Source organism: Nomascus leucogenys, chromosome 5 (assembly GCF_006542625.1).
Source record: "Nomascus leucogenys isolate Asia chromosome 5, Asia_NLE_v1, whole genome shotgun sequence".
NCBI lineage: Eukaryota > Metazoa > Chordata > Mammalia > Primates > Hylobatidae > Nomascus > Nomascus leucogenys.
In genome coordinates, this window is record NC_044385.1 from 11,266,386 (window position 1) to 11,290,503 (window position 24,118).

At 43.8% G+C, this 24,118-nt stretch overlaps 1 protein-coding gene across 4 annotated transcripts in view; it reads right to left on the bottom strand.

Annotated features, from left to right (window-relative positions):
- The window catches only part of MTR (5-methyltetrahydrofolate-homocysteine methyltransferase), a 128,950-nt gene that overhangs the window by 26,365 nt on the left and 78,467 nt on the right, over positions 1 to 24,118 (bottom strand). For 2 of the 4 annotated variants that reach the window (XM_030812631.1, XM_030812630.1), the window contains exons 23-32: positions 22,018 to 22,085; positions 20,987 to 21,107; positions 16,616 to 16,697; positions 12,238 to 12,336; positions 11,091 to 11,166; positions 8,141 to 8,296; positions 6,156 to 6,352; positions 2,927 to 3,127; positions 1,943 to 2,135; positions 373 to 485 (exon numbers count right to left, since the gene is read on the bottom strand). In XM_030812631.1, coding sequence (XP_030668491.1) covers positions 373 to 485; positions 1,943 to 2,135; positions 2,927 to 3,127; positions 6,156 to 6,352; positions 8,141 to 8,296; positions 11,091 to 11,166; positions 12,238 to 12,336; positions 16,616 to 16,697; positions 20,987 to 21,107; positions 22,018 to 22,085 — 1,306 coding nt within the window. Of the gene's footprint in view, positions 1 to 372; positions 2,136 to 2,926; positions 3,128 to 6,155; positions 6,353 to 8,140; positions 8,297 to 11,090; positions 11,167 to 12,237; positions 12,337 to 16,615; positions 16,698 to 20,986; positions 21,108 to 22,017; positions 22,086 to 24,118 lie in introns of those variants that run through there. The other 2 variants (XR_004030062.1, XM_030812632.1) reach the window with 2 other exon arrangements.

Here is a 24,118-nt window from a genome sequence, read left to right on the forward strand (position 1 = left end):
GTTTCCACAAAATTTGCCAAGAAACATTAAATACCTTCCATTTCTTGTCTTAACAGCAATCTACAGAGTTAAATGGAGATAGATATTTATCTACCAAGTTGCCTTTTTCTCTAGGCAGAAAAACATGTAGTAAACATCTGATGCTTAGAAGCTGTGTGTGTGTGTGTGTGTGTGTGTGTGTGTGTGTGTGGTGTGCATGTAGAAGTGAGGGCTAGAATAGAGGTATTCTATTGAAATCAAATTAAGACATTAACTGGAGTAAATTTCTTCACCCTTTCCCCTTACTTTATTCTCATTCACATTTAAAATGAGAGAGGTTCTAGAATTTCATTTGAACTAGGGAAGCCACATATAATGAGAGAGCTAGCTTACCTGATCCTTGGAAATCTTCCCCACAGCAAAATACGTGGACTTCAAATTGGAGAAGTAGAGGCCTGAGACTGCTGAAGCAGGTGCCATTGCTAACGATTCTGTTAACCTAATGCCTAGAGAGAGCAACGCCGGGAAAATGCTTATTGACTCAGTGTCTAGCACAAGGCCTACAGCTAGCAGGCACTCAATGAACTCTTGTTGAACAAGTGAACCAAAGAGAACTCATGCCTTCTAGGTAGATACATGACACAGCATGAAAGCTGTGATCAGACAAGTCTAGCAAATTCCTGCCAGGTGAAGAAACGAATTCAGGACATGCAGATCTCCTCTAACCCAGGGGGACAGGCCTGGGAAAGACTCTACACTCCTACCTCCAGCCATCCCAGATCAGTTACAGGTGCCCTGATTTGCTCCTAAGCCTAGACCTTCTCAGGCAGGAGCTCTACCCCTGGAGATAAGAACAACTGAACAGCCTCCACCAGCTCTGTGCGGCCACTGATACTAAAGACGACTGAGAGCACCAGTGAAGAAGGAATCCACAACATCGTGAGAAAGAAGAGACAGTTTTCCTTGGGATCTGAGAGCTCAAACAGACCCTCAAGGATATCTATTCGAATCCACTCATTCTATGAACAAGGAAACAGAGCAACATGAAGGGTGAGTGCTTTGCCAGAGGTCGCCCAGCTAGCTTATGGCAGAAACAGGACTCCAACCCAGATCTCATGACTCCTAGAGTTAGTGTTGTTCCTGCTGAAGCAGATTCAGCACAGCTCATGGTTTCTCATTTAAATCTGGATGCCTTTATCAGCTTTGATGGTATGCTTTTTATTAATTCCGCTGAAAACTGTGAGCTTAGCCTGGGCCATCTCAACTACATGAACTCTGCAGTAATGACAGAACTAGCACACCGACGTGATAATGTGCAGCCACAGAACCACGAGCCAATTCAGCTCTGGGCACAGGACACTGAGGCCGGGTGTCTGGGCCTTTGTCTCAGAAACGCACATGCCAGCTTCTCATTTTCAGCTATTAGAATCAATCCACAGGCAAAACATAATAGAGAATTATGATTACAGAAGAATATAAATGTTAATAACAGTGTAAAAGTAAAGAGAAGAGAGGGCTGAAGGGAAGGCTGGGCGCTCTGCAAGACCAGCACCCAGGGACACCATCCACAAGCAATGAGACAAGAGCGTGAAGCAAGTGACATTACTGAGGGACAAAGGTCAGTCTCTAAGGGAGGGATTAAAGACATCACCATGCCTGTGACAGGAAACTGGGGCAGGAGAGGCACAGGATGGTATACATAAGCTAAACTCCCATCTGTTGTAGGCCAAGAGGATATAATTTAAATTGATAAATCTAAAAATAATGATGTAAGAATACTAATCAGTAATACTGAATTAAAATGCCAGAACAAACAGCTACAAGTGAAAAAGGACAGCATAAGGGACAATGTGATTAGAAGCCCTTCAATTTTAAAAACATTTTTAACCCTAAGTGTCATTATGTTGATAAGAGTCTATCTACTGAAGAAGGAAGCAGGAACCCGTGGCCTCCTGGCTCATACCCGTAGACTGCTCGATGTCTGCGAGTCTCCACATGGTGAGCTTCTCGGTGTGGTCGGGCTGGCTGGGGTAGCCGGGAGCCGGGCGGATGCCCTTGTACCGCAGCCTGCGCAGGTCTGCGACGTCCAGCTGCTCACTGCCACAGTAGGCCCACAGTTCTCGGCGAACTCTTTCATGGAGCTCTTCTGCAAAGGCCTTGGGACCCAAAGCGGCAGGCATGCTTAGGCAGAGGTAGGGGCTCACAGCATCAGTGCAGCCTCCACCCCCTGAATCAGAACCATGAGGACACCCTCCCTCGTCTGGACCACAGCCAGGGGAAATTTGGCCAAGAGGAAACAGGCTGGATTCTTGTTTGGTTTGTACTTTCGTTAGCTGCTCTGCAGCTCAATTTTGGCCTCAACCTGAGCTCTGAAGGACCATACTTAATGACCTGTAGATTTTAGACCTTAAAACTTAACGATTTCCCTAAAGGTCAATCCAAAGCTCCACGGGCCAGAAAGAGCAGCTGGGACCATATAGCTGCTAGTTCCTCCACTGTTCACTGCAGGAAAAGGGAGAGGCTCTCCCCAGGGCAAACGCTACCATCATTCCATGCATAGGAAGATGAAGACTCTATAGATGACACCAGCATTACAATGAGGGGCTCTGAAATAAAAATTTGTTTTTAATTTTTTGGGGTATTGAGGAAAATGTCACATCACAACAAGCAAAGTGAGACAACAGAGATAAGGCAGAGATAAAGGCTCTAAGAGCAACAGCCAACTATGGCACCATTCAAGGTTTTTCTTTGCCTCAAAGATAATGTAGACAAGCAATCTGGGGATACATAATATTAAAATATGTGTAATGTTAAAGCCAGCAGCATCCAACTCAAGAAAAAAAAAAGACACTGGTTCTAAGGGCTGATCAGTCTTCAGGCACCCACCCCAGGCTCCCTACTGCCTGGCCTCTGTCCTCAGCCCCTTGGTGCGATGCCTCTGCCTTACCTCTGCCAGCCGGTCCCCCAGTGCCTTGACCATGATGCTGCTGTAGTCATCACCATCATCCTCATAGGCCTTGCTCAGCTCTTCTACCCCAAAGCAGGCAACAGCAAACAGGCCCAGGTAGTCACGGATGCCAGAATGCAAGGGAGCGATGAAGTCTGAGAGGCAGTAGTATGGCTCCGTGCTGGCAGAGTCCTTCTCGGCCTTAAAACCAAGGAGTGTGCGGAGGCACCGTTAGCAAGAACGTGGCACCAGCACATCATGAAGAGCAATTGAGTATCGTCAAATGAGAATAAGCTTCACAACACAGAGATGGCAGCCTGTATTGTGCACTGTTACATCCCCAGTACTTGGAATTGTGTCTGACACATAGTGAGTATTCAATAAATATTTGTAAGATAAACAAATGAAATGAGATTTTTAAAAATGACATGACGTAACATAAATTGTCAAGACACCAGTTCATTGGCTCACTCACACACTGACCAAACATTTACTGAATGCCTTCAGGCACTGTGCTGAAGTCAGGTTTAAAAAAAAAAAAAAAAAATTTGTCCCCAAGTGTTTTCAATTAAGTTCAGCACCATGTTCAAAAGAGATCCAATAAATGGAAGCGCCTCCACTCTGCATCAACAGCAGCAGCTCAAACAACAAACTGTTGGGGTGAGCAATGCCCAGGCCACGTGCTGCCTGCCATGTGGGGTGGGGTCGAGGATCATACAGGAGCCGGCTGAGGACACCCAGGGCCGGCTGGGCACCAAAGCAAGAATTCAGCAGGATTTGCTTCTGGATTTTCTCCACAGCCCTGGGGCCTATCCTCCCCCATTTTTCACCCTCAGCTCATAAGCAACTCTTCCCTGCAACTAAGGTAACAAATAAAGTCTTATACATATTTAAAAAAATCAATAAATATTTGCTGAGAAGGTAAATAGCTTATAACTAATACTCATTCAGTGGTTACTGTATGCCTGTTCTTGGTGCTTTATATGAATTACTATTTAACCCTCTCAACCACTTTGTGACATGTGATACCATCAGCTCCATTTTACAGACAAGAAATCAGGGGCACAGGAAGCTTGATCAACTGGCCCAAGGTCAGACAGTGGGAGGGGCCGGAGGGCTGGTACCACAACCCATGCTCCTACATATATGGTACTGCTTAGGACTGATCAATTAATCAGTGAGTGGCCAACCCAGACACTTCACAGCTCATTGCACGCCGTGGAAGCAAGTGCAGCTACATTGACACAGGGCAGGAAATTGTTAAGTGTAGGCGAGGAGGTGTTTGGTAATGGCACACAGGAATGTCACCGAGCTCAGGGACAGCTGTGCATGGGGAAGCCGTTTTCCAGGTATCCTCGGCCCATCAATTATTCTTTGCTAACAAAGGCCAGAGGGGGACCCAAAGCTTCCCTGCACCACAGGAGAGACAGATCACAGAGCCCCATGGTACCTTAGAAGAGACAGCAATCAGAGCCTACTCAGAAGAGTAGACTCCCAGAGTAATAAGGCACTGCCACCAGAATGTTCAGAGTGCACTGGAGGAAAGCCCCTCCTGAGAAATTGCTACCTGGGTAGGTAATGTACATGCCTGGCCCAGTCCCCCTCTCCAGAGGCTATTAAAAAGGTGAACTCTGAGAATTCATTCTATTAAATGCCCTAATATGTCACAGACTGCCTGGGCATGAATGGTACTGGAAGTAAAAAGAGATCGCAGAGGATGCAGGACTTGAAAGATGAAAGACTGGGCTAGAGCAGAGGTTTTTGAACACCATTATGTCTGTAAAAGAAAAGCCACAAATTCCCTAGTGAGGAGGGGCTGGAACTTAACATTAGAAACCCAGTGCCTTGTATTCTGCGGTGTCTGAGCCTGGGCGCATACAGTGAGGATTTACCGAGTCTGAGTGCACAGGGTAAGGATGTAGCTGTCCTTGTTTAACTCTTCGTGGTACTGTTGAAGGCCTCAAGTTTAAGAATCCCTTCAGATGTTGTTATGGTCAAAATATGGATGACTATGAATTATATTATGGTTGGGATTAAAATGCGCCACTATCTTTTTTGTTTGCTTGTTTTTTAGAGACAGGGTCTCGCTCTGTTGCCCAGGTTGGAGTACAGTGGCATGATTATGGCTTACTGCAGCCTCGAACTCCTGGGCTCAAGTGATCCTCCCGCCTCATCCTCCCAAGTAGCTGGCTGAAGGAGTACAGGCATGCACTCCCCAGTGCGCGGCTCATTTTTAAATTTGTTTTATAGAGGCAGGGTCTTGCCATCTTGCCGGGGCTGGCCTCAAACTCCTGGGCTCAAGCAATCCTCCCACCTTGGCCTCTGAAAGTGCTGGGATTACAGGTGTGAGCCACTGTGCCCAGCCAACACTATTATTTTTGAATGACTGAAAATGGCAGTAAAACAGAAAGAATAATTTTCTGCAAATTATTAAATCTGTTAATGACTCTGGTGAATTCTGGTTCCAATTCTTGATTAAGACACTCTTTTTTACAGCAACTAAAGGGACACGCATATGATATTTGCCTTTTCAAAGGTCGGGGGGACGAGAGAGAAGTTGCTGAGAAGAGTCTGTTCTCGTCACTCGAAAGAAAAGAAGCCAGCAGAGTCAAAGAACAGCCATTGTGGGTATGTACAGGCTGGGCTCTCCTCTCTATATTGGGGGGCCCAGCACAATCTGCATCATCCTTCATCTTCTCTGTAAAACAGAAACTTAAACTGCCTAACACGGCTGTGTGGAAATTAAAAGGATGACCATCAAGCACCTTACTATGCACCTGGCACCTGGTATCCATTCTGCAAATGTTTGTTTCCACCTGTCTTCCCCTTCCAAGGGAAGCCACCTGACAGTCTATTTTAATAATATGCATAGATGTTAACCAACGTTTTTGAACAAGTGAGTGTTCTCTTTCTTCAGAAGCTAAGAAGACTGAGATCCTGACATGTGACCACCTGAGACAGCAGCAATGGTCCTCGTCCATCCATGGAACACAACATTAACTGCCTCACTCCTGCTGAGTGGCCCTGCCTCTGACACCCATGGTGGTGCCTTCTCTCCCCCATCCTCACAGATGGCTTGGGCTTGGGTGTGTGATTGGTCACTTATTGGGCATGTGATTGGTCATTTGGGAGGAGGTGAAGCAGACTCTCATTTATGCAAAGCTCTTTTGTTTAGTGCTTAAACTCACAAGTGAAAGCAGTGTGCTGGCTGTCAGTACACCTTCCATACCTGTTGCCTTAACCCATAGAAGGTGGCTATGGGCTCTGCAGCCTGGGGTACAGCACCCTCTGCATACAGGTGAATGTCATCTTGGATACTCTGTGCTGGCCAGAACCCAACCACACCCCGGGCTCGGAGTTTCTTTTGACTAATCAGTGTGTTCAGCATATTGTGGGCATCATCATAGACCTTTTTGGCCTCTCCACCTATTAGAAAAACACAATTAGAATTCACTTAAAGATGCCAAAAATAACCATCAAACAATGCTTCTTTTAAAAGCCATTACCCCTCCTCAGTCACCTTCCCTCTTCAGGCTTCTCCATTTTCCTCAAATGCTTTCTGGTGTTTGCCACTGACCCAGCTTAAAGTGGAACAGCCAGGGTTTTGTGGCTCCTGCTAAGTGCAGCTCCCACAGTCTGCTTCTCCCAGTTCAAGCCACTTAAGTTTTTCATTGGACAAAATGCAGCCAAAGCTGTGGCTCCCCAAAGCATTCTGTCAGAGAGGACGAGAAAAAGCAGGCCAGATTCCTCACTGACATTCCTCGTACACATACAACTCCACTGACTTTGCAGTGACCTCTGGGAGACATGACCTGTGCTCGTATTCCGTGGTGCTTTTAATCCCAACCACAATATAATTCATGACGATTGATATTTTGACCATAACAACATCTGAAGGGATTCTTAAATTTGAGGCCTTCAACAGTACCACGAAGAGTTAAACAAGGACAGCTACATCCTTACCCTGTGCACTCAGACTCGGTAAATCCTCACTGTATGCGCCCAGGCTCAGACACCACAGAATACAAGGCATGGTGAATATAAGGCACAGGCCATGTTCCCCAGAGGTCACTGTGAAGTCAGTGGAATTGTATGTGCACAGGGAACGTTAGTGGTAAGGGGTGAAGTGTGGCCCAAATCCTCACACGTGGCTTCAGTGCTGCACTTGGGCTGGCCTGCTCCCGGACCTGCAGTGGGAGCCAGGCTCCAAGGACACCATCTCGGTTTCCGTGAGACTCGGCCACCCTGCCCATGGTGAGAAGCCTGTCCCACGGCCCCTGGACAGCTCACCTGTGATGATTCAGGGGCAGCACACTGAGAAGCCCCTTGCTCATCACCACGTTCCTGGCTACCTGAGAGTTCCTGAGTCTCAGCATCCTAACACGCACACCCAGGCCCGCCCCCCGTGAGAAACTTGGCAAAAGGCTGGTTTCTAGGCTCCTCTCAGCCCTAATTCCATGCTTCTGTGAGTCTACCCCTCCCTGTTGCTCTGATCTGGCTACTACCTGATCCTTTGAATGGCTTTGCATTTGGATTCCTTGTCTCTGTCGGTGGATTTTGGGGTGAGGCTAGAAGTGAGAAGTGGGGGGTAGTAATTTATCACCTCACCTACTTCTCTAGTTTATCACCCTAAAGCTCCATTCCCTCCCCAATGCTCCAAGCACAATGGGCTCCTTGCAGTTCCCCAAATAGGCACATGTACCTGTGCCTTCTCACACTGTCTCCTCTTCCTGGAACGTCCTTTTCTTCAACACCATATCACATCCACAGTCCTAGCCACGGCAACTCCCACTGAATCCTCAAAAACAGTTCGAATGCCCCCTCGTCCAGGAAGCCTACCCTGACCTCCCAGTCTGAGCTCTATCTCCTCTTATGTCCACAGGAGCCCAGGCAGGGCCCATTACTATTGGCTGTGCCAGCTAGTCAGGTGCTAGACAGCAGGGATTATATTGTCTTCCATTTATCCCTAGTGCTCAGCATGTAACCGATGTCAATAAACATTTATTGAAAGAATAAAGTAGATACCAAATTTAGTTGATATAAGGACCAATCTAGCAGTTTGAAAACCACTAAAAAGTTGGGCAGGTGAGCAATATGAAGGCATCTGTAATCTGCACAATCCAAATCCACTGTTCCTCACCGATTCCGGTCTTCAAAGTCACAATCCCACATCTTGAATATCAGAGGCAGAAAGGAAGGACTTACTGCACTAACCTACAGTTTTGTCGTTAAATATCTTGGGAAAGCCTCGATTCGGGTACTTGCCCCGGAGCTGCCAGACATCAAAGAAAGGCTTCCAGTCAATGTAGTCCACCAGCTTCTGCAGGTCATAGTCTTCAAAGACCTGGGTCCCAATAAACATGGGCCTCACTACAGGAGAGAAGTACGGTTGTCAATGCTGATGCTGGCACCCTGCCTGATGGAGGCCTCCCTGCCAGCTCCTCACTGCTCTGCCAACTCCCACGCTCCGCCTCCCTCCTGTCACCCGTAGGAGTTGTTTTACAAAGAGGGGAACTTTAAATTATCGTGGAGAAGGAGTAATTCTGCACTGAGTCTTAAATAAAACTATTCTTCACATGCAGCTGACTACACCACCCTTGGAAACTGTTCCCTCAACCCTTCCATCCCCACCCCCTGCCCAAGAAGGAAAGACAGATGGGTTAATCCTCACTTGTACAAATGAAGACAAGGTGAACATGAAGAACACTCCAGAAAGACATGGAGAGTAAGCTACTTATCTAAAGTTTCAACACCGGAAACAATCATCTAGATTGCCTACTGACACATATGCTCAAAGTATAGGCAAATGAAGTCCCAAATTCAGGACTGCTGTGCCTTCTGCAGGGGAGGAAGGGACACATGTGGGACTTCCGATACATATTCCTCAATACATAATCCTCCACTCTGCCGAGCACGTGTGCAGCACAGATGTATGGGCAAGGAAAAGTTGATTTATTACCTTAGAAATACGGATTCAATTAATATAACCTCTGTTCACTCGCATTGTTTCGTTTTTTAAAAATCAGATGGTAGGTTATGTCTTAAGCTGGCTAGTGGGTATACATGGATGTTTAATATATTGTTCTTTATACCTCCTGGTGAGTCTAAAATACATCATAATTTAAATAATGGTGAAGACTTCGGAGACAGATGGTGCTGCTGGGCTTTCTGGGGCAGGTAGAGCAGCACTGCCATCTGCCCTCCAGACCGTAGTGTGGTCTGCACCTCGGACTATGGTCTGACATGGCAAGATCAGGCTGGAGTCTAAGGTGTTGGCCCCATTGCCATATATATCCGAGCCTTCCTTTCTCTCTACTTCCTGATTTGTAACCAGGGATCAGGGAACTTCCTATTCTACCAATCTCAGGGGCTCTGGGAGAACACAGAAGCTTCTAGAGTGTTTTTCTCTCATTTGACTTCTTACGTCTGCCTGGAAATCTCTACCTTTTCATACTCGTTCACGGTAGCCCTTTCCCATTTGTTCCTCATCATCCTTCTACTACATGGGACAATCCCTTCTTTGGAAATATCCTATTATGTTGGTTTGTTGGTAACAAAGCCTCTGTAGTCCTCTTAGTAGAGAAACTAAAAGGAATCTACAGAGACCCTTGATTCAAGGGTCCTCTCGCCTGGGAAGGCAGAGAGAACACGCTGCTGCAGAGCCACTGACGGACTCTCTCTTGTCTCCCAGAGTTTAAGAAATGTTTGAGGTCTTACCACCAGGGCCTTAAAAGAAGACCCTCTTTTATTCCCTATCGACTTCCTGCAACTACCCTAGGACTGGCTGTCCTCAGATATATTTCAGAGGGCCAGGCCTCAGGGGCCCATGGCCCTCGGGCAGCAGGGCAGGCCCTGCAGTAGCCCCATGCCAGAGGTTAAAGCAGCCACTAAAAAAGCATCCCAACCGCCGCCAGGTGCTGTGGGCCTTTGGAGGGTATTTCCAGCAAAGTATGTTTTGGATGTCTGACTTGATCCAAACAGACTTACCCTTGTGTTATTATTCCAATTTCACAGGGAAAGATACAGAGCAAATAATCGGAGCTTGAACTATATAGCAATTTATATTTTTTCCAAGGTTTTCACAGAATATTTTACCCTCACAACATTTCCAAAAAGTAACTCCTTTTTTAACATGGTAGAAACTGTCAAACATGGAAGCAAGCTGCTCAAGGTCACTCCGTGAGTCAGAGCCAGGAGCCACGTTGGGATGAGAACCCCGACCTCCCGGCTCCCAATATGGCATTCTTTCCACCAAACCACGCTGAACTCAGCAGGGATGAAATTAGAACCAAGCACACCTACATTTCCAATTTAATCCACTCAACTCTGCCAAGCAAGTGTAGAACACAGATGTCGTGAGCAATGAAAGCTGATTTGATACATTACCTTGGAAATATGGATTCAATTAATATAACCCCTGTTCACTCTATCTTGGTTTTGCATTTGTGTCTCATGCCTCTCTGTGCCTGTCAAAACATCTTACACGTTTTATTCCCTTGTGAACACCTATATGAGGCAAGAAAGGTGGCTAGAAATTTAAAAAAGGAAGAAACCAAATAAAAGAAATAAAAAGAAAGGGAAACATCCAGAGAGAGGACAGAGAGAAAGGAAGACATAGAGGATCCTGCTTTGCTGCAGTGTTTTAAAGATGTGTGAATGCAAACACGTTTCCCATTTTAGACATTTCACATCTGCCCTTTGGCCTGCGAGAGACCCAGGCCACCTCAGGTGACAGTACCACCCAGGCAGGTTTCCACAGAACTTCCTTCAAGGAGACAGAGACCCACGCAAGCACAGCACAGAGGAAAGAGCATGGCTTTAGAAGACAGACCAGAGAGAGATTCCTAGTAACCTTTCAAGTTTCCACCCAAAACTCAGTTTCTTCAAATTAAAATGTGGATAATTCCCATGTCCATTATGGAGTTGTCTCAAGGACTCAGAGAGCTGCTATGAGTCCATCTCAGGATGGTGTCTGGCACACAACACCTGCTCCATAAATGGTACCTATTCCCTTTCTTTCTGGTCATCAGTCACTCATCAGCATTAGACACGGTTGAGAGTCGTTAGCTGCTTGTTTGATTTTGCAGCCAAGTAAATGCATGTACTTCCTCAGCACACTGTCAGTTACCACACCCAGTCTTTCTCTAGTCATAGCCAAACAGACCTGGGTGAGGTTCAGACAGCCAATCTATTTGGAAACCACTTTTTCTGGCTTGACTTAAGGGTAAGTATCTCCTCTCCTGTTAAAAAAACAAAGAAAAATTAGTTAGAGACTCTTAGCTTTTCCACAACTACTATGAAAACATGTCCAAGAAGGCCAGTATGTAAGCTTTGCAAGAAAGCAAATGCTCTTATTCATGAGAATCTTTATCCTAAAAAGCTCTTCCTTTTCTACCCAGTCGGTTTCACATTGGCACCAGAACAATAGATAGTAAAGACTTAATAAGCATCCATTAACTATTGATATGTAAATACGAGCCTGGTTCTGCGGCCTGAACCTGAGGTACTAGGGGTGCCTGACCTGTACTTTTAGAACACCTGAGGTCAGCTGTTAACTGGTCTTCCATGGCCCACCCTGAGGACCAGAAGGTAGAATTAAAGAAACTGTCCACTGTGGGCGAACCTAAGGAGAGAGAAAAAAGCCAACCACTGCGTCTTGGCCTAGCTACCACCTCAGAAGCAAAACAGCATGTTTTCCTCATGCTGTGGATCTCATTTCACTTGCCTAGCAACTCCCAAAATGCTCCCACCAAAGCGCAGAGGGCAGATAACCAGAAAGAAATATTTCAGTGACTTCTAAAGCATAGTTATGCCTGTTCTCCATGGATTCCCTGAAGCTTATCAAGAGACGGACAGTTCTTGAAACATCATTCTGCACAGTCAGTGTCGGGCAGTCAGGCAAAAGGCTTAACTGGTCCTGCCTCATGTCTCCATTTTCTTCCATTAGCTCCTCAAGAATGGGGATCTGTGGGAGTCATTTCAGTACACTGTTTCAGCACCTGTTTCCCTGCTGAGTATGAACTCATGTTTTATTCATTACCATAGCTCTGATATCTAGCACAGCCCCTAACGCCTACTGGGTACCCAATAAATGTTTGGCTGAATAAATAAAATTCATTTCAATATAACCAAAAATTATTTGGGAACTTAGACACTGAAGACCTCTGATTTGAACTAGAAGATAGAAATTCTCTAAAATGATCCCAAGCCTTTTATACTCCTCAAAACCATTTTAAAAAGTCACATTAAAAACTAGGATCATAAAAAACAGTCACATTAAAAGCAAGCAAAGATCTGTTTCTACCACTTACCTTGAGAGACTCATAATGGTCCTGTCTAATATCTTCATATTCTTCCATGATTTCCTCAAAGTATTCATCCTTTAGATTTTCATCTAACAGCTGAGAACACTGAAAATTCAAGATAGCCATAGATGAGCAAAAGATGATAAAACTGGTGCAGTAATAGTCAACTCTGATAACACCTCCTTCAGGAAGGCTTCCTTAACTTCATTTCTTCTCCCTTCACCAACTGTGCTAATTCCTGCCTGGTGTGCAGGAAAGGGTAAACTCAGTGGGCTTGGGATGTTCAAACGCTGCACAAGCCAAAGAAAGGACTGCCCTTTGACTGGTTTCTGGGAGACAAACTCTAAACCCTTGGGATAGCCTGCCTGATAAGAGAGTCACTGTATGCCTGGCACTCCGGGCCGCGTCAGATCGTTTATGCTAACAGTCTGATTTATGGTGGGGGACCTTAGCTCATGCTTATGTTTGACCTCTGCAGGGACTGAAGACTGAATAATTAAGGCTAGATATATGGGCATTCTGGGCCTATGTGACCAACCCCCAATAAAAACCCAGGACATGAAGGCTCAGGTAAGCTTCTGGGTTGGCAAGGCTCCTTACATGTTGTCACATATCATTAGTGGAAGAAATAAGCACCATCCAGATTACTCTATGGGGAGATGACTCCTGAAAGCCTGTACCTGGCCTCTCCTGCATTCCATCCTATGTGCCTTTTGCCTTTCCTGATTTTAACCTGTATCCTTTCACAACAATAAACCATGGTTGTAACAGTGTTTCTGGGTTCTTTGTGTCCTTCTAGTGAAACTTTGAACCTGAAGGTGGTCTTGGGAACCCTCTGGGTTAAGAAACCCCCAACTCAATGTTTCAAAGACATTCTATTCATCTACTACTGCACTTTCCAAAGCCTTTTAGCTTCAATTTATATATCCACTTCCCTTACTAGAAAGCCCTATGACAGCTGCAATCACACATTGACTACCTTCATGCCCCTGGTGCCTAGCCCAGCGTCTGGAGGTGCATTCTCACTGTTTGCTGAAGGAATGAGGCTAATCTTCATAGTCCACTGACTTTCTGCTAAAATTGGAAAGGAAACCAATAATCTGAGAAAATGTGAAGTCTACTCATTAAACCGTAAAAGTAGGATCAGCTAAATATTATTTATTATGATTATCAAGTTGATAGAATAGCTACCATCAAAGGAGAAAATAAAATTACATAGAAAGAAGAAGTGGCAGCTACTGATCACATCGGTTAAAAAATAAACACAGCACTGCCCCATCCCTGCATTCTCTAGCAGGATTATCTAATACACAAAAAGGCAAGAAAGTTCAACATCTTCATCTGACCTTAAGGAAGTTAGACTGAATGACGGCTAAAGTGCCTACCAGCTTTAAAAGTCTATAACTCTATGTGGGTTTTCTAAGTATCTCTAATAACAATCCAATCACCTATGAGTTAGTATAAAACAAAATCACCTCATTCAGGAATACAATCAGAAAAGGCCATTGTGGCAGGCCAAAAATAGGTTCCTAAATAGTGTTCACACCACAAAGTATTTCCCAGCCTTACATTAAACTCACCTCAACGGAGTCCTCATTTAGGAAACCCAGCACAGCCCAATGAAACAAGAAGGGAATGCCTACTCTGAACTCCCTGAAGTGTATGTAACCAATGTTTTAAAACCCTCTTGCATTTTGCTAGATTATACACTCTGAGAAAGCAAAACCAGATGTCTTTGACATCCAGAGAATCTACGATCCCCTGATGCTGGTGCTATTGTGTAGACAGAACATACCACTGCAGTTTGCTGGCACCTTGCACAGCCCCACGAGGCCCGCTGCTCCCAGAGCCACAGTGGCAGGCCCCTTCTGGCCCAGTCTGACTTACTTGATGGAAACAAGTTCACAGTCAGTATGTGGGCTAACCTACATGATCCTTCCACCAAAAAATCAAATCCATCATGTGTTTTCATGCCAACCACTGGGACATATCACAGTTTATATTTTCCTTCATTTTTAAAAATTATATTTCATGGCAACAGCCACACAGTAAGAGGGAATAAATTGAAAAGATATTTTATAATTTAAAAAGAATAAAATATTGGCACCTCGTTTTTTATTAAAGAAGAAAAAATAAAGCAAGGGTCTAAATCTCCAACCATTAAGTATTTGCTACATCTTTTTGGAATCTTCCAAATATATGAGACAGCTGCTAAAATGTGATCCTGTTCCATGTTCATTTCAGTTAGATCAAAGGGGCCTGAGCCAATGAGCCCACAACCAACTGAAACAAATTATACCACTGGCTCCTGAAGTGTCACTAGCAGTTACCCACATGATTTATCACCTGACTTATGTTTGAGTAATTTCAAAATGTGGTCGTTTCTTTGTACATGGGAGGAGCTAACCACTGCTGGCTGCATGGCTGGCCCAAACTGGAAAGAGCACAAACACCCACTCCTCATTCCCTGCCTGGCTTTCAGCAAGGCCCCCACTGCTCTAGCTCTTCAAGACAGTGAAGGAGGCTGGGCGCAGTGGCTCATGCCTGTAATCCCAGCACTTTGGGAGGCCAAGGCGGGTGGATCACTTGAGGTCAGGAGTTCAAGACCAGCCTGGCCAACATGGTGAAACCCCATCTCCATTAAAAATACAAAAAAATTAGCCAGGAGTGGTGGCATACACCTGTAATCCCAGCTACTTGCGAGGCTGAGGCAGGAGAATTGCTTGAACCTGGGAGGCATAGGTTGCAGTGAGCCGAGATCACACCACTGCACTCCAGCCTGGGCAACAGAGCAACACTCGGTCTAAAAAAAAAAAAAAAAAAAAAAAGTGAAGGAGCTTGTCCTCCAAACATGGAATCAAAGGGCTGATTCTTTCCACTGCCTGTAGAGGAAAGGTTGGCACTGTGCAACTAAATGGATCCAAAAGTCTTGCCTCTGAATGGAAACTATTCAAGGCTATGCATCAGTGTTTGAAAATAATGACAAGTGTTAAAAAGAGGCCCATAGCACTCAGCCATGGACCTGACATAAGCTCCCATGGAGCACAATCCAAGAATAAGAAACAAAAATTGTTTTACAATTGAGCTGTAGAAATATAGCTTATTTGCATATTTGTCTACATCAATGGCAAATAAAAAATTGCAATTTTATGATCCCAGACTGAGTTAATTTTATCCTTTTTAATAAAGGAGAATTGTTAAATATTAATGGGAAACAAGTTTAATTTAACATAGAGTAATATAACCTGCATTCAAATCCCACACCTGCCACTTGGCAGACGTGTGGTCTCAGCAGAGTTCCTAATCTCTTTATTCTTCTGTCTCCTGATCTCTAAAATGGGGACAATAAAAATACCTACCTCGTGAGGTTAGCCTGAGGATTAAATAAAATCCATGTAAAGCACTTAGCTCAGTACCTGGCACACTACACATTTTCAATAATGCAATAATGTTAGTGATTATTATAAACTTTCATGTGAATAAATTCACAGATCTGAAATAATTTCCTTGGAAGATAGCTCAGGAAACGTGGTCACCCTAGTCCAGGTCGCACGGCATCACTGGAAGTCTCGCAGATGACCAGGCCACCTCAGTAACCTTCCTCGCCTGCACAATGTGAAGGCTAGGCTAGATCTGTGGTTCTCAAACTGTGCTCTTTTTTGATGAACACTAGGAGCGGGATGTGATGGTAAGTGATGTCTTACCTGAAAATTCTGCCACATTGAATTTCCAGGTAAGACATCACTTAACAGACAAAGATTCCGTGGCTGAAATCAATTTGGAAACCCCTGGACCACACTGCCTCTCGGGTGCACCCCAGCTGTGATACCCCATTATTCAGTGAAAACAATGAAACCTATAACAAGATAGAATGTCAGGCTTCACTGAAAGACAAAAGCAGGATGTGGGCGAATTGTTTATGATGTTCACAGAGAAGCAGAAACCACTGTTCTGAGTTTTAAATATCTAGTAGATGTTTTTCTATCTTTGGGTAGGGTCAACTAGGACACTTTCAAGTTTGTTTTTCTATCTGGAAAAAGATCATTTAAAAATCCAACATTCCTTTTAGACAGTCAAGCAAATATCTATTCATGCTTGTGAGTGGGTGAAATCTTTGGTTGGTGTCCAGGTCAAAGGTCTTGGTGCCAGGCCATCTACCTGTCTGCTGCTCAGTTCTGTAATTGTCTTTGAAAGTACAGGACATGGTCACCTGGACCTCCTTCCAGCAAGGCAGTCACTGCAGAGGCACACCATAAGCCTCAGGCTGCTCTTTGACCTTTATTTAGTAGAACTGAATAAAAATGAATAGATCTTAAGTTATACCCTTACTTGTAATGCACTCTTTCCAACACATCTGGAATAAAATGTAAGGTCACCCACTTACCACCACCACACTCTTGGACGCGTCCAGGACATGGATTACAGGTGCACTGTATCTCGGAGCTATTTTAACTGCTGTGTGGGTTCTAAAAAGAAGGGTCAGAAAGAAAATATATCCATCAGCACTGACAGTTCCTATACAACTCTTGTTCAGAGCCATTAGAGATAATGTATTTCTACAGTGCTTTCCAGAGAAACATTTCAAGGTGCTTACCTATAAATACTGAACTTCAAATTTCCCTTGTAAAACATGAATGACTTTTTCCCTACCCTAAGATGGGAAACCTAGCCCAGGCTCTGCAGAAGTCTGTGGCAAAAATGAGAAAGACCTTGTCCTCAGCTCCGTTAACAAGGGACTGAGCCCGTGCATGGCCTGGTGCTCATTAGCAGTCCGCGTGACTTAAGGGAAGTAACCAGGCCCAGGAAATCACACTGCTGTCATCAAGATCAGGTTGAGTTCCCTCCTCCAAATGAGCTGGAATAGCAGCCAGGGCCCCTAAGGAACCGGGAACCAGGCAGAGGACACATGACATGGCTGTCTAGCAGCTGCTCCCCTATTCATGGGAGACATCAACACTCCTCGGCCCCAATCCCACCTTGTACTTGCAGTATGGAACCCCAAACCCGAAATTCAACACAAAATAATACAGAGAGGCAAAAGCAAGAAAAATACTTTATTTATTTATTTTTTTTTTTTTTTGAGATGGAGTCTCACTCTGTCACCCAGGCTGGAGTGCAGTGGTGCAATCTCGGCTCACCGCAAGCTCCGCCTCCCGGGTTCACACCATTCTCCTGCCTCAGCCTCCCAAATAGCTGGGACTACAGGTGCCTGCCACCATGCCCAGCTAATTTTTTTCTTTTTTTTTTTTTTTAGTAGAGATGGGGTTTCACTGTGTTAGCCAGGATGGTCTCGATCTCCTGACCTCGTGATCCGCCCACCTCGGCTTCCCAAAGTGCTGGGATTACAGGCGTGAGCCACTGTGCCTGGTCAATATTTTACTTTTAATATTTAAGATTGGTTCAGCCCCACATCCCTATTACCAAACTTGAAAATGTTGGTATTAGGAAGAAAGGCCCTTTCATTCTCAAAACTGCCTAATTAACAGAAGTGAAAAACAAACTGCCCCGTGATGACTGGATGTTTATAGCAATAGGATAGGCTACACATCTGCTACTTCACGATAGAACATAACGAATTAAAGTGAAAACTGAAAACGTGTACACCCTCCCTTACAGTGGTTAATCCAGAACCCCTGGAGAGGGAGAAGAATTGTGTTCTGGCCACATCCCACCTTTAGAAGGGCGGCCAGCAGCAGTCCCCACGAGATGGGCAGTGCTTTCTGCCTTTTCTCCTCTCTCCTCCTCCCCAGAAGTAGCAGTACTCTTCCTCAAGTGCTTTCATATTCTTCCCCCTCAACAAAAACGTATGTTTGGAATATTATCTAGAATATGCTATTATATGAGAAAGAAACAAAGTAGCAGAACACTATATTTAATGCAATTGTATTTTTAAGAAACACCACCCTCAAGCTTTTCCAAACAACCAACCAATCCTATATCTAAGTTTCTATATATTTAGAAAGAAAACAGGGAGATTACACATCAAAGTGTCCACGCTGGTTATGGGGGTTAGAGGTGAGGCTGAAGGTGGGAAGAGAGAGATTCAATTGTACTTTACATTCCTCTGAATTGTTTGGTCTAGTAAATGTAGATCATTTGGTCTAGTAAATGTGGATCATTGAGGTAATTTTTAAAAAGCAAGAGACTATTATAGGTGTAATATACGCATAAGTGTGTTTTTAACAGGCTTCTCAAGGAAGGCTCTAAAAACTCATAAGACAGACAAAACCAGTAACACTTCACCTGTTCCATCTTCCTAACAGCATGTCCACTTGTAAACAGGAAGCAAAGGACTACAAAGCCTTAGGCTATGAGAACTAAGCTGGAAGATGTGCACTTGGGCATAAGCCAGTGAGTCAAGAGCCATCTTTTGGAATGGGAAGGCTGGGGTACAGAGTGGTAGGGAGGCCAGACCATGACCCCGGGGGCAGATTAATGTACTCCATGGCCTCCTGAGACCCTCCTGTTTCATGCCCAGTGTGTGCTCAGGGACCAAAGACCCCAAATCTATTTAACTCAATCTCTCCAAATATTGATTCATCCACTAGACTAAGCTTGTCCAACATGCAGCCCAGGACAGCTTTGAATGCGGCCCAATACAAATTCGTAAACTTACTTAAAACATTACGAGATTTTTTACAGTTTTTTTTTTTTTTTTTTTTTTTTTTTTTTTTTCCAGTTCATTAGCTATCATTAGTGTTAGTGTATTTTATGTGTGGTCTGAAACAATTCTTCTTCCAGTGTGGCCGGGGAAACCAAAAGACTGGACACTCCTGCACTAGACAGCCATAACCTTCATTTCAAGTGTCTTGGGGGTACAGTTCCAGTTCTACTCCTGCTACTGATGTCTGGAAAAGCCATAGGGTTATCTTCCCTCAGCGATGTTTTGAGCTAATGAGCTACTGCTAAGTCCTCCACTGGTTTGTAGGAAACAATAGGGGTTCTTAGATGCGCTTCTGAGACATTTCAACTCCTGAATGCTTTCTAGCAAAGGTGGCTCTCCTAGGAGATGATTTACTTATTTGGATGCAAAAGGCATTAACCATATATGAAGAGACTGATAAATCAGACTTTATAAAAATTAAGACTTTTGTTATCCAAAGACAGCACTAAGATAGCAAAAGGCAAGCCAGATTGAAAAAAATCTATTTGCAATATATGTATTTCTGATAAAGGGCTTTTAACCACTATAAATTAAAGAATGTGTACAAGCCAATAAGAATAAAGCAGAATACCCAATTTTTAAAAAGACTTAAAAATCATATCCAAATGGTCAATATATAAATGAAAAGGTGTTCAACATCATTACTCAGCAGAGAAATGCAAACGAAAACCATAGCAAGGTATTACCACACCCATGACAAGGGATAACATTGAAAAGGATGTGGAATAACTGCAACTTTCACAACTGCTTGCGGGAGTGTAAATTGCTACAATTTGGAAAACTATGTGGCAATAGCTAATGAAGATGATCATAGGCATATCCTATGATCTGGCAATTCTGCTTCTAGGCAGAAATACACATACATGTGCACCAAAATTCATAAGCATAAGTGTTCATAGCAGCATTGTTTGTGATAGCCTCAAAGTGGAAAACCTCAAATGTCCACCAACAGTAGCAAGAGTAAATAAGTCACAGCACATTATACAATGGAATACTACATTGAAAAAAAACAACAAAAAATCAAACAACTATTGTAACAAGGCTGATGTGGGGCAAAAGAAGCTGGACACAGGAGAGCACATACAATATGACTCCACTTACATAAAGTTGAAATGCAGGCAAAACCAAACCAACGTATGGTGACAGAAGAAAGAACAGTGGTTCCTTTTGTTGGAAAGGATGACTGGGTGGAGGAGCTGGTGGGGTTCCTAGTCTGCCATTAGTGTTCTATTTCTTGATCTGGAGGTGGTTACATGGGTGGGTTCCCTTTTGTAAAAACTTGTCAAGTTGTACATCTATATCATTTGTGTACTTTTCCGTATAACTACTAAACTTCTGTAAAAGCACTTACTTAAATAAGAGAGCTTGATAAAGCAAGACTTCAGATCGCAGACCTCATCCACTGTCACTAATTAGAATGGAGTCAGAACTGGGAAATTCTACAGTGAAGTGCTTGGAGGTTGCGTGGGAATCTGTTTTCCAAAGGCTGTTCCAGCAGCACAGTGTAGAAGGGAATGGTTCCCGGGAAGCAGTGCTACCTACTAGCTCTTATTTTCCAAGTAATTTCCCAGAAACTGCAACGGGCATGGAAGAGAAGAGAACCAGAAGAGGCAGGGCTCATAGAGAAACAAAGCACTGGAGAGTTGAAAGAAATCTTAGGTGGTCGGTGGACCCAGCTTTCTACCTTCAGGCCAAACACATTTACAGTTTCCCAGACAATGAGAATAGATATTTCGCAGTAACTGAAGAGATGTTGGTGATTTCCTATCTTGTGTAATTTCACGAGAAGAGTTCATTATAATTCTCAGGAACTGAATCGGAAGTGAGAGTGTTAAGAAAAAGATTATTGCAAGCCAAAGAAATCCAAGAAAAAGCAAAGAATAGGAATCACCAAAAAGTTTTCTATAGCATGCTCTGAAAGTATTCTGGCTCTCACCCAAGTGAACACCAGAAAATTTCTGTGTTTATATAACAAAAAGTCAATGTACTAAACATAAGGGAAAATCCAAAACAACACAGGTTTACCACTGTTTTAAACACTGGCATATAAGAAAATTTGAAGTGAGGACGAAGCTCATTAGTATAACTTACTTTGAAGTGGTTGCTCCTCCAATCAACAATGGAATCTTTATAGCTAATCTCTCCATTTCCTTGGCAACAAAAATCATTTCATCCAGGGAAGGAGTGATGAGTCCTGAGAGGCCAATTATATCTATTTTTTTTTTAAAAAAAAAAAAGGACAAAAAGGACAGTGAGGAGGATGAAAGAAAAAGGAAAAGGATGAAGATCCATTTAAAAAACTTTGTAATGAAGACCAAAAGACCTAACATGAATTCCCAATTCCTAATTCTTTTTTTTTTTTTTTTCTTGAGAGGGAGTCTCATTCTGTTGCCCAGGTTGGAGTGTAGTGGCGCGATCTCAGCTCACTGCAACCTTTGCCTCCTGGGTTCAAGCGATTCTCCTGCCTCAGCCTCCTGAGTAGCTGGGATTACAGGTGCCCACCACCAAGCTTGGCTAATTTTTGTATTTTTAGTAGAGACAGGGTTTCACCATGTTGGCCAGGCTGGTCTCAAACTTTTGACCTCAAGTGATCCATCTGCCTCAGCCTCCCAAAATGCCGGGATTACAGGTGTGAGCCACCGCGCCCGTCCCCAGTTTCTAATTCTAAGACATCTTTCCCGACTGGGGAATTTCAATTTATTGTTTGCTTTTGGTAGTAGATAAGATTTATAACTTAAGGTTGCAATAATTACTTGCCATAGTTTTAGGAAGCCATGCAATAGAAGGTATATTTAGCTCATGATTTCCCAGACTTGAATATATCACAGTGTGAGAAGAAATATAAAAATGACTACACACAGAAAAAAAACCTAATACAACTGTTCTAAGAAGTCTGTCCCCATTCCCCATCTCCAGCACTCGGTTCCATAGTTACTCACTCTCCTCTCTCAACCCCATTAGAAATGGCAATGAAAGCAACCTGGTGCAGGAGCTGGCACTTGGCTCTATGTCCCACAGAACCCTCATGGGGCATCACTATTCACTGACAGACAACTAGGGAAATGACAGACACCTGGGGATATGACATTTAGAGAAATGCCCAAAGTACAGTTGCACAGTACCTGCTTTGTGGTCAAGAGCAGCTTTCAGTATCTTATCACATGGAGTCATGACTCCTAAATCAATAACTCTGAGGCACAGAAATGAGACATGAGAAAATTAATGAAAGCCCATTAGAGACAAAACTGAAATGAACATTTTTATTTCAACCATTAGATATTGCTCTAATGTAAACAAGAATCAAGTTGAAATGCTCGCTAAATACTAAGGATTACCACCACAACTACCATTTATTCAGTACTTACTACATATACACCAGGCACTATGCTAAGCTTGCTTTTAAGCAGCTTTACTGACTCATCATTCACATACCATACAATTCACCCATTTCAAGTGTGCAATTCAATGGTTTCTGGTATTTTTTTTTTAATTGTGGTGAAATACACATAATATACACTTTTCCATTTTAACCATTTTTCAATGTACAATCCAGTAGCATGAATTTCAGTTACAATGTTGAGCAACCATCACCACTATTTACGTCCAAACTTACTTTATCACCCAGAGCAGAAACATTGTAACCATTTAGCAATAACTACCCCTTGTTCTCTCCCACCCTCTCCACTCCATCCCCTGGTAACCTCTACTCTACTTTCTTTCTCTATGAATTTACCTTATCTAGATATTTCGCATAAGTAGAATAATACAGTATTCATCCTTTTGTGTTTAGCTAAACTTCACTTAGCACAGTGCCTGCAAAGTCCAACCATGTTTTGAGGCATGTCAGAAGTTCAGTCTTTTTTAAGGCCAAAAAATATTCCACTATATGGAGATAACACGTTTTGCTTATCCATTCATCTGTTGAAAGACACTGTGCTCAGCTTTTTGCATAAGCAATCTCTTTTGCTGTTGTTTTTGGGACAGGGTCTCATTCTGTCACCCAGGCTGGAGTGCAGTGGCATGATTACGGCTCACTGCAGCCTCGACCTCCTGCCTCAGCCTCCAGAGTAGCTGGGACCACAGACATGCCCCACTAAACCCAGTTAATTTTTAAAGTTTTTGTAGATAGGGTTTCCCTATGTTGCCCAGACTGGTCTCAAACTCCTGGGCTCAAGTGATCCTCTGACCTCGGCATCCCAAAGTGCTAGGAATATAGGCTTGAGCCACAGTGCCCGGTCTGCATAAATGATCTCATTTAACCCTCATAATAACTCTATAATGAAAGCACTACTATGGGTCTCATTTTAATGAGAAGGGGCCCAGAGAAATTAAGCAATCTGTCTAGTCACACAACTAATTAGAGGCAGAGTTGGGATCTGAATTAGTATCTCACTCCAAAATCCATTATCTTATCCATTTAGGCCGATAAAAAGGGCTAGGGAAGTTCCTCAATAAATACCTGTTGAACTTGGAAGCCAATGGGGAAGATCATGAAAAAGAGGTCAGGTCCTGCACATGAAGAGCTGTCAAGGAACTCTTGATTAGTTAAGGCAAGAAAAAGAGGGAGAATGATTCAGGGTGCAGGTCACCGAGGGCAAGAGGGCAAGACTGAAAGGAAAGGCAGACTCTAGATGGGCACACAGGAGAACAGGCATTGGGGCAGAGGAAGCCTGGAGCACACTCTCAGAGAACAGAACAGTGCCAGACAAATTTCAATTCATGGAGGAGAGAGCTTCCTGGAACTCAGAGGAAACAGGAGTGTCTGCCCTGGAAAATGTTCTAGGAATTACTTCTATTTTAGATTTACAGAGTACCTTAATGTCATTTTGATAATCTTCTTCTATTTGTTAAAAGATGTTGAAAAACTTACGGCATGCATTTTTACTTATTTTATTACATCTACAATTCTTAAAATTAAATAGGCAAAAACGTTTAAATAACAAGAACAAAAAAGAATGCTTAAGACTACAACATGAGCCGGGCGCGGTGGCTCACGCCTGTCATCCCAGCACTTTGGGAGGCTGAGGCGGGCGGATCACGAGGTCAGGAGATCGAGACCATCCTGGCTAACACGGTGAAACCCCGTCTCTACTAAAAACACAAAAAATTAGCCGGGCGTGTTGGCGGGCGCCTGTATTCCCAGCTACTCGGGAGGCTGAGGCAGGAGAATGGCGTGAACCCGGGAGGTGGAGGTTGCGGTGAGCCGAGATCGCGCCACTGCAC